This window comes from Olea europaea, chromosome 8 (genome assembly GCF_002742605.1).
Source record: "Olea europaea var. sylvestris chromosome 8, O_europaea_v1, whole genome shotgun sequence".
Classification (NCBI taxonomy): domain Eukaryota; kingdom Viridiplantae; phylum Streptophyta; class Magnoliopsida; order Lamiales; family Oleaceae; genus Olea; species Olea europaea.
In genome coordinates this window covers 7,952,872-7,962,695 of record NC_036244.1, presented here as the reverse complement: position 1 = coordinate 7,962,695, position 9,824 = coordinate 7,952,872, and the positions used below count along the sequence as shown (strand labels likewise).

General features: G+C 33.1%; 1 protein-coding gene across 2 annotated transcripts; it reads right to left on the bottom strand.

Annotated features, from left to right (window-relative positions):
- Positions 1-1,833: 1,833 nt before the first annotated feature.
- On the bottom strand, positions 1,834-8,006 carry LOC111398715 (photosynthetic NDH subunit of subcomplex B 3, chloroplastic). Of its 2 annotated transcripts, none has more exons than XM_023025767.1 (6): positions 7,743-8,006; positions 4,448-4,561; positions 3,450-3,503; positions 3,002-3,101; positions 2,705-2,767; positions 1,834-2,297 (listed from the first exon to the last, which is right to left on the bottom strand). In XM_023025767.1, the coding sequence occupies exons 1-5, from the start codon at positions 7,929-7,931 to the stop codon at positions 2,721-2,723; spliced, it is 504 nt and encodes a 167-aa protein (XP_022881535.1). In that variant the 5' UTR covers positions 7,932-8,006; the 3' UTR covers positions 1,834-2,297; positions 2,705-2,720. The 2 variants fall into 2 exon arrangements, with proteins under 2 accessions (XP_022881535.1, XP_022881534.1); XM_023025766.1 differs by having other exon boundaries at positions 3,039-3,101; positions 7,743-8,003.
- Between the last annotated feature and the right edge of the window lie 1,818 nt (positions 8,007-9,824).

Sequence of the window (9,824 nt, the reverse complement as noted above, 5' to 3'; positions counted from 1 at the left end):
GGATAAAACTTAAGCAAAAGAAAGAGTACAACTACTCCTCTTGATATTTATTACTTAAATTTTTTGAGTTGATGAGTTCCAATCTTGTGAACCAATTTCTTGAATATAGACATGGACATTACTTTTGTGAATAAAATCAGCCACATTGTCACTTGAGCGAATATGTTGAACATCGGTCCCGTCATTCTCCTGAATCTTATATGTATGGAAGAATTTTAGAGAAATATGCTTCATCATGTCCCATTTGATATAAGCTCATTTGGGTTGTGTAATACAATTTGTATTATTTTCATACAAAATTGTTGAACAATCTTTTGTTGAAATTAATTCGCATGATCTTGAATATGATGGGTCATGTTTCTCAACCATACATATTCTCTGACATTCTTTATGGATTACAATAATTTTAGAATGATGTGAAGTGTTGCTGTCAATGTTTATTTTACAGATTTCCATGATATAGCTATTCTTCCTCGCGTAAATGCATGTCCTGTTTATGATTTATCTTCATGTAGATTAAATAGATAACAAACATCTGTATGTCTCACGAAAGCACATTCNGTCTTAGATAGCACAATCGAAAACACGTAAGTGACAATATTATGTTAATGATAAAATGCAAGTTGCAAAAGTGAATATTGATAATAGGTAGTTGATTTTATACAAACCAATGATACAACATGTAATATAACATAACCCCGAACAAAAGTTGGGAGTTTTGTTTTCATAAATAATGGTCTAGCAATAAATTGTAAACGTTTGATAAATGACTCCGCTAAACCATTTTGTGTATGCACATGTGCAACTAAATGTTTAATAACAATTCCAATTGACATATAATAATTATCGAAGGCTCGTGACCTAAATTTACTTGTATTATCAAGACAAATTCTCTTGATTATGGGAAAATTGAGCTCTTACTTTTATGATTTGAGCAAGTAGTCTAGCAAAGTTTGAATCTAATACTTGAGCTTTATTTATTTTTATTCATTGAAATGTTAACCTACTTCTCTCATTGTACTCAACTTTGAACATACCTTTGTTGTGAAATAAGTTTTCTTTCGTAAAATTACTCTGAATTGAATTGTAGGTTGTGTTTAGATCCCGTAAAACTCAATGTTACAATAGAATCGGTGCTCATTGTTTGTAAGTTACTGAAAACATTATAGAAGGTTGGATTGCATCATAAATCATAAATTAAGTGAAAAATGCCTTGCTTGTACGTAGAGTTCGGTAATGAGGAATGTAGATCATTGAGTTGAATCAAACCTCCACAATCAAATCGTTTGCATTCTCTCCCCCTTCTATTTACCGTTTTATATTGTGCTCATTAATTTTCTTTATTTGATTTCATATTTGTGTGTATTTCTTTTATTGCTACATTTGCTAGTACATTATTTTTAGTCCTGAATTATTTTTCGAAAAAAAATTTAAAAATCAATTCACCCCCTCTTGGTGAGCTATTATTTGGTTTTCATTTAGTTCATAAAATTACTCTCAAAAGCTTTTTCATTTTTTTTAATAACCAAGATAAGTGCAACATTTACGCTTATCAGAGATAAAATTTAGAAAAATATTGCGAGAACTTGCCATGTTATTTTCCCTAGTTACAGTTATAAACCCTCATATTAACTTACATGGTTGTAAAGGTAAAATCGAAAAATTTCTTCGCAATTAACAATTTGATATCCCCATTACAACTATGATATATAAAGTACTTTTTGTGATTGTGATGCTGCCAAACACAGTAGAAATAATGATCCATGCCCACAATTTTCTACTAACCATACGTGTCAAATGTCACATCTTCACCTATTGTAGTTGATCTCAAACTATGATAAAGGAAGAATGTTTTTATAATTTTATAATTCTTCCAACGAAATATTATTCCAGGAGAACAGGACACAATTGTGACTAAAAATATGCAATATTTATGATCTAAAGTTTCTAACTAGCAAAGTCAACTCAGAATTAAGGACCAATCAGTTTGATATTTATAAACTGAAGAACAATAAACAGCTAACGAACAAATGATTTTAAGTTGTTCGTGGGAGCTCATGAACATAAGCTTATATCCTTTTCCTCCATGAGACGAGAATCAGAACCCTAAACATGTTTCTGATAGTCGAAGCCATTCAATCTTCTAACAATCCATTTACATAAACATGATTATAAGAACTTACTTGAAGCCAATATGATTATGATGATGCTCGGGTTTCTTTTGATGCCAACCTTTAGATATATATTATTATTCTACCATATCACTTTCTCCATTGAGGCAACCTTTGGACCACCACCTGCAACAAGAAAAACTGAAGTTAATGTTGCTCCATTTTTCAAGAATTGGTAGCTAAACCGTTGACAGACTGTCAACAACTAAATCCATAAATGTGAGCTGATCTCCTCACGCAGACCTGTAGAGCATGTTTGGTACAGTTTTATAGGTAATTATAATCCAGTAATCTATAGCAGGGCTGGACCTAGGAATATGACTCGGTGAGGGCGAGACAGAATTATGTAAAAATTATGGTTAAAAACTTAAAATTATGGACTAAAAGTTTATGTGGGCTACTTTGTAAATGTCAAACCTTAATGGGTCTGCCCCTGCTCTGTAGTCGCAATATCTAAGATCGTAAAAAAGTCAAAGAATGTAGCTGTAATCAACGTACAAAAATGTCAAACAATGTAGCTGTAATCAACATACCTTTCCGGAATTTTCTTTATTTCCAACTATAGTTTGGCAAGCTAACCTCCAGGACTCTGGTTTCTGCACAAAGCAATTTTCATTGGCATTAAGAAATTACAGTGTGTCGATACTGGTGCAACTCTTGCAATACAAAGCATTGGAATTTAGACAATGATTATGTCTGGCCTTCATCATCTAATATTATTACCACATAATTTGAAGACTAATTTTAGTGTAACATTGAACAATGGTATCCTGAATCTTGTTAAGAAACAAACACGAAGTAACATAAGAATAAGAAACTTGTATACAAACTTGAGAAAATATGAGAGAGCGGTGTCAGATGCCGTGCCTTTTTTAAATATCTGAGTTCTGTGTTCGTTCTCTCATTTAGGAGATCCTTTCCATCGATGATCTGAAAGAGAGAAAACAATATGCTTATAAGATGATGTAAAACTTAATACGAGTAAAACATCTATGAGATGTATGGTGACTACAGTAATTCTCGTTTGATATTTCTTTCAGCCACCAGCCGCTACCAACCCTGCCCCGGCCCAAATAAAGAAAAAATATAATAATGCCTTTCAATAGTCTTGGTAGACATGAAACCCCTGACACTTTCTTGCATTATTCTCCCTCTTTGTGCCAAATAATAAAAGCGATTTATAACATTTTGTAGGACCTCGCAGTTAGTAAACACTAGGAAAGCGATACCTCTGTAAGTTTTAGAAGCGAACATAGTGGAAACAAAGCTATTATTTACCTCCACAATACAAGTGCCGCAGCTTCCACCACCTCCACAATTCATTACCTTCCCCTATCAAACAGGAAAAAATAACATCCACGACAGGACAAATTGAATATAAGAAACAAATGAGGGAATTATTGGAACTCAGGTTGAAGGGATTCAATCTTCAACAAAAACTTCCAGCATTTCAACAATATTTCTACAATTATATACTACACAATTTTCCCTTTTTACATATAGACTTTGTCAGTCACTCCAAATTACTAGCACCATCTAGCAAAAGAAACTGGTAATCAGACAGAATTTTGCATGTATTTACCAAAATTTGAGATGGGATTACTGAATAAGTACTAACTCAAGTTCAGGAGAAAGAAATGCACGATGAAGCATGTTATGGATACACTGTTCAATCATAATCCTTTTTTTTTTTTTTTTTTTAAATATATTTGGGGCTTTAAGTTTTCCTACATATGGTAAGGATTGAAGCCTATTCCATTTCACCTGTCTCTACAATTTTTAGTCAATTGTTTGTTTTCAGATTAATATCATATGAAATGTCTCTACAAGTTTTAGTCAATTGTTTGTTTCCAGATTAATATCATATGTCTAAGTAACTTACATCTGTTATTACATCTTACAACTAGGAAGCCAAATATTTATACATTTCAAGATTTTCATTCACTTTCGTGTCTGCCATTATATGCAAATAATAGTTTCAGTCGATCACTAGCCACTGTACTTTTCTTTATTAAGACAGAAAACAGGACGGTAATATTGATACAGGATTCACAGTTAATTAGCATCATAGGTCAGCTCTCAACTCAAATGCAAAAATGGTGCATATTGAAAATAAGGAGCTAGAGGTCAATCCACACTTTTATTTTTAGATTTAAAATTCTATCATAGAGAATGAACTAAAAACTGGGTATTCAATATTGATTGCAGAATGACCCAATATGGAATTGCAAGCTAGGAAAAATATAAAAACCGACTTGTGTGCTAATTAAACTTACATATGCTGCATAGAGCTCAATATTGTTATCCAACATGATGTTCCTAAGCAGCTTCTCTCCACTTATGGCTTTAGCTCTATCAACAGGGGGTTTCCCATCTGCACCTGGTTTAGGCTACCACCGACAAAGAAAATACAAGAATAAAATAAAATAATAAATATTTCACTTACTTTACATCGTAGACTATAGATAAATAAAAAAAATAAATGTCCCATCTCTCCAACAAATTTAGCTTTTAGACTGTGATTAGAGAGGATTCAACTATCGTCGTCACCTATTTATCAACAATGTGTAAGATAAAAAGTGAATTTGATGTGCCGCCTACAAGTAAGAGCATGTTGAAAATTAAATTTAAATAGTAAATGCATCCATCATTTAACATGTCAAGCTTTTAGATGGAGTGAACTGAGAATCTAAATGGTTAATAATTTTATTTGGATAAAATTACATTTTTTGTTGAAGACAGCTTAAAAAAAAATAGTATTTGATAGTAGGAATTTGCTTCTCACATACAATTTACCAATGATAAGCTAGAAAATAACTAGAAGATTGAAGGTAGCAACCCTAAAAGCTTTTGACCACCTTATCAGAGCTCATCACCACCTGATTAGGATCGATTACATCAACACCATCTACATTAGAGTCCATCTCACTTTGTATTGTTACCTTTATCACTTTGTATTGTACCATGTAACACAATTCATTTCACATGAATCATTATTTAATTTATAGTAACTTTTCCTCTTTATGGTATCAGAGCAATCTAAACTCTCACAAGTGTCTTCCCTATAATCTTTTTCTTCTTCTTCCTCCCATCTATCTCCTCTCTCCTTTTATTTTCCCATCCTGTTGCATGGCTAACAACATCGCCAGTAGCACTACCTCTGTCTCATTTGATCCAATCTCGAGGATTTGCCCTTTTGGTTACTCACCTATTCCTTCACCCTCTTCATCATATTCTATTACATCCCTATTAAATCTCATAGTCATCACAGTCTCTATTCGAACCCCCTATTTCCCACAGGTTCCTGCCCCCAGCGGCAGAAGCCTCAGCCTCGGCTACGCTATCCCAGCAGTCCACTTCCTCTAAGAATTGCATCCTCTTCTCCATCGTTCATCTTCTGTCTCTTAACCCCACCCCAACTCCTATTCCCATCTATGATATCAACATTGCAATTCCTGCTTTACAGAGTCTATCCCCTCTAGCACAAGTCTCAATGTGCATCCTACAGTCAAATAGTCTAAGAATAATATATCCAAACTATAAGAGTTAAAATTTATTACCACTACTCGTCCATTGCCCATCTCTCTTGATTCTTATTGTGTGTCCCTGTTATTAAGCTTTCTCACTGGCGTCATGCCATGTCAAATGTGCTTAATGCTCTTCTTCATTATAGCACATGGGATCTAGTTCCTCCTGATCTTAGCAAAAATGTCGTCGACAGTAAATGGGTATTATCTATCACATGGGATCTTGATGATTCCATTTCTGGCTACAAAGCACTCCTTGGAGCCAAAGGGTTTCATCAATGACACCTTTAACTCTATTGTCAAGCCTTCCACCATTCGCCTTATTCTTACCAATGCAATACATGATTATTAGCCAATTAAACAACTTGATGTAAATAACGCCCTTTTTCATAGGGCTTTGGGTCTTTGGATGAAGATGTATACATGAATCAACCTCCAGGGTTCATTGACACTCAACATTCCATTATTATTGCTGCCTTAAGAAAGCAATATACGGGCTTAACAGGCACCACACACCTAGTACAATGAACTCAAGAGCTTTCTTTGTTCCTATGGTTTTTCCAATGCCCACATTGATTCATCTCTTCTCCTTTATTCCACTCCTATCACCATCTACTTTTTGGTGTATGTTGACGATCTTCTTGATACTGGAAATAACCTCACCGTCATTGCAAAATTTGTTAGCGTCCTATCTCAGCATTTCTCTTTCAAGGAACTCAGCTCCTTGCACTACTTCCTTGGTATATAAGTTCTTCCTTCTTCCCCTAGCCTCCTTCTTACTTAGCATAAGTAAATACTAGACATTCTTTATCTTACAACATTCACCATGGTCTTCTTCTTCGCGCGAATGGTGAACTTCGCCTAACTTCTTTCACTGATGCAGACTGGGGGGTAATTCAGATGATCGCACCTTAACTTCCACCTATATCCCATTTTATGGTGCTTTTAAAAAGCAAAAATGAGTTGAACACTCTACTGAAATTGGACACCGTGCTGTGACCTCTTGCTCTGCTGAGGTTCTATGGATTAAAAATCTCTAGTAGGGTAAAGTTCATGTTTCACTCGTGCATCACTTAACGATCTTTTGTAACAATATCAGAGCCATATATATCATTGTAAATCCCATATTTTATTCTCGTATGAAAACATTGTCATTGCTTATCACTTTGTTTTCGATCACGTTTTAAAAGGGTCATTTACGGTCTCATACATTTCTTCCAATGATGAGCTGGCGACATATTTAGCAAGCTTCTCTCGACCGACAAGTCACTAATACATTGTCCAAGATCGGAATCTCCAATGGAGCTCCGTCTTGCAAGGGCCTATTAGGGATAAGCTAGAAAATAACAAGAAAATTGAAGATAACAACCCTAAAAAGCTTATTATCACCTTATAAAGCTCATCACCAAGTAATAAGGATTGCCTCAGAACATCTAGATTAGAGTCCTTTTCACTTTGTATTGTTATCTTTACCACTTTTTATAGTCATCATCTCATCATAATTATAAATATGCACCATGTAACAAATTCATTTCACATCAATGATATTTAATTCATAGTAACTTTTCCTCTACAATTCCTCTCCTGCCCTATTTTTTGAAAATAAATTTAGTAAAAAGTGATTTTTATTTATTTATTATTTTTTTTTTTAGAGAATGTATGGAAAAGTTCTAGACTTACTTGCAAAATTATTTTATTGGGAGAATATGTGATTAAAATGAGTTTAGGGGAAAAAAAAAGTTTTAAAGAATGGAGCTCAAATATGCGCTGAGTGCCGAAAAAATATTTGTACAATGATTGTCATCAAATGTGCCAATAAATGAAATTGACGATAAAAATGCAACAAAAAAGTGGGGATATAAGTAAGTCAATAAACTAGGAAATTTAGCGAAATTAAAAAGTAATGGAACAAAAGAAAATTTAGGTACACTATACAACAAGCTTAAACAAACAACCAAATAACAACATTTTCAAGTACTATTAAATTAAGAAATATAAATTATTTATAGTAACCAACAAGAAGATTTGGGGAAAAAATGCATACCCCTATAAATTCTAACTCGATCTCAGGTTTTTCCACGGGTGATGTGGCGGTGGTTTCCGGCGAAGTGGTAGCAAATGAGATGGATATGGGTGGTTTTCTGCGAAGAAAAGTGGCCGGCTTGCGGTGGTTTATGGCGGTGGTGCTGGTGGAGAATTCTAGTGGCCGGAGTGAAAAGTTCATGGCAGCCATACTGCATAAGAGAAACAAATGCAAACACGTAGACACGAAGTTCTTTGCTGGGCCACGCTATACTCTTTTAATACGTTCGACTTGTGGCTTCAGAATTTTTTATTGTTTTTTTATTTATTTATAAGAGTTGGAGGAAAAATGGATTCCCAAAATGATAAACTCTTGTTAATAGCTCGTTTGATTCTCATTATTTGGTTGTAAAAATGAAAAATATAATTATTATTTATTATATCAAATCATCATATTTGACTTTCTATCTTTTGTGTGGGTTCCGTAACGACTATATTTTTTATTCTCATTCTTCCAAAAACGAGAATCAAACCGGATTTTGAATTGAAAATCATTTTTTATTATTATTCGGATGAGCTTGACCATTGCGTACGTAAAATCAATGTTGGTTAATTTAGACAATATACCAACATATGATGACATGAATAATAATATATTTTGATCGAACTTATATAAGTACAAACACATGAGATTAAGCTATCTATCAATACTAACGCAAGTTAATAGCTAAATGTAATCATGCCGTCCGACTAAATTTTGAGAGAGAGGAGGGGGGNAAACTCGAATCAACTAAACAACTAACGCCATGTTTGATTGCTCCACTTTTTCCATTTTCATGGAATTTTGTTTTCCAAATTTTGGTTGTTTGATTGTCCAAAATTTTCCATAGAATTGAAATTCCATATTTCGTGCCACGTCAGATTTTCCATGAAATCATGGAATTCGAATTCCTGGTTACTGTAGCGATTTATTTATTTATTATTTTTGGCAATGGAAATAAAGTCTAAGAATTATTGTAAAAAATATTTCCATTTTACCGACAATTTTAATGTAAAACAAAGCTAAATGAACACCAAAAGATAGACGATTTTCTTGATTTTTTTTGGCAATGGAAACACATTTCATATCCAGTATCAGTAAATTCTATCTCTTTAATTGACAATTTTCATGTAAAACAAAGCCAAATGAACATAAAAATACTTTTATTTCGACATTTTCCACGTGAAAAATTATATCAATGAAGCACAATAATTTACAATTCCTAAAAAAATATTTTCCAGGCAATTCAATTCCCTGAAATTCGTCTATCAATTCAATTTAATTCCATCTTTGAAATCAAAGGGGCCATAATAGTAGTTCAATGGAACAACAAAAAGTATGCAATAACTTCCAAAATCTTAAGACACAAATTAGTTTATAAGTGGGCTAATGAAATTGGATACTTTTTTTCGGATTTAGATATAAAAAAGTTGGCAACTAAAGTAAACACATTTAATTTTTTTTGGATATAACAAGAAATTTCGGTTCGAATTTTTCAAGTCAAATTGTCATCACTAACTAAGCAAGCATGCTTGAAATACTTTAATAATTTATTGATAATTTTCACAATAGTATTTTGGAAGTTATATGTATATTATTTGCAAGTTTGAAGGAATTTAGGATACGAACATTGACTAAGAATTAATATGTGAAAATAATATATGAAATTTAAATTCCACCCAATTCAGTTTATTGAACATTAATTAGCATGCTGCTTTAGTGTTCAAGTGACTTCCATTCCTGGCTATAATGCGCCGCTGCTTATGGTGCGTAATTTATTTTCTTTTTGACTTTTAACTCTTTATGAATTGACTTTTAATTTATTTCATAATTAGTATTTTTATTTTATATGGTTACGTTTTGACGAAATTGTTATTCTACTCACAATGTGTAAGATAAGATTGTTCACTTGCTGATGTTGCTGGAGAACTGAACTTACGATTCTCTCTAAGTGGACAAGATAAGACTTTTCGTTGTGGGTAGTAGAAGATTTCTGTATTTTTTGAATATTTCTCAAAATAATTGTTTTCTCTCTTTTTGAATTTGTCTCATCTTTTTCGTCTT

What these genes read in the sequence shown, in the direction of transcription:
- LOC111398715 (XM_023025766.1), bottom strand. Translation starts at nt 7,931, where the DNA reads ATGGCTGCCATGAACTTTTCACTCCGGCCACTAGAATTCTCCACCAGC. An exon ending in TCGAGTTAGAATTTATAGGG is followed by an intron (nt 4,562 to 7,742) that starts GTATGCATTTTT and finishes TGTCGGTGGTAG; the next exon opens with CCTAAACCAGGTGCAGATGG. An exon ending in TTGAGCTCTATGCAGCATAT is followed by an intron (nt 3,504 to 4,447) that starts GTAAGTTTAATT and finishes CCTGTTTGATAG; the next exon opens with GGGAAGGTAATGAATTGTGG.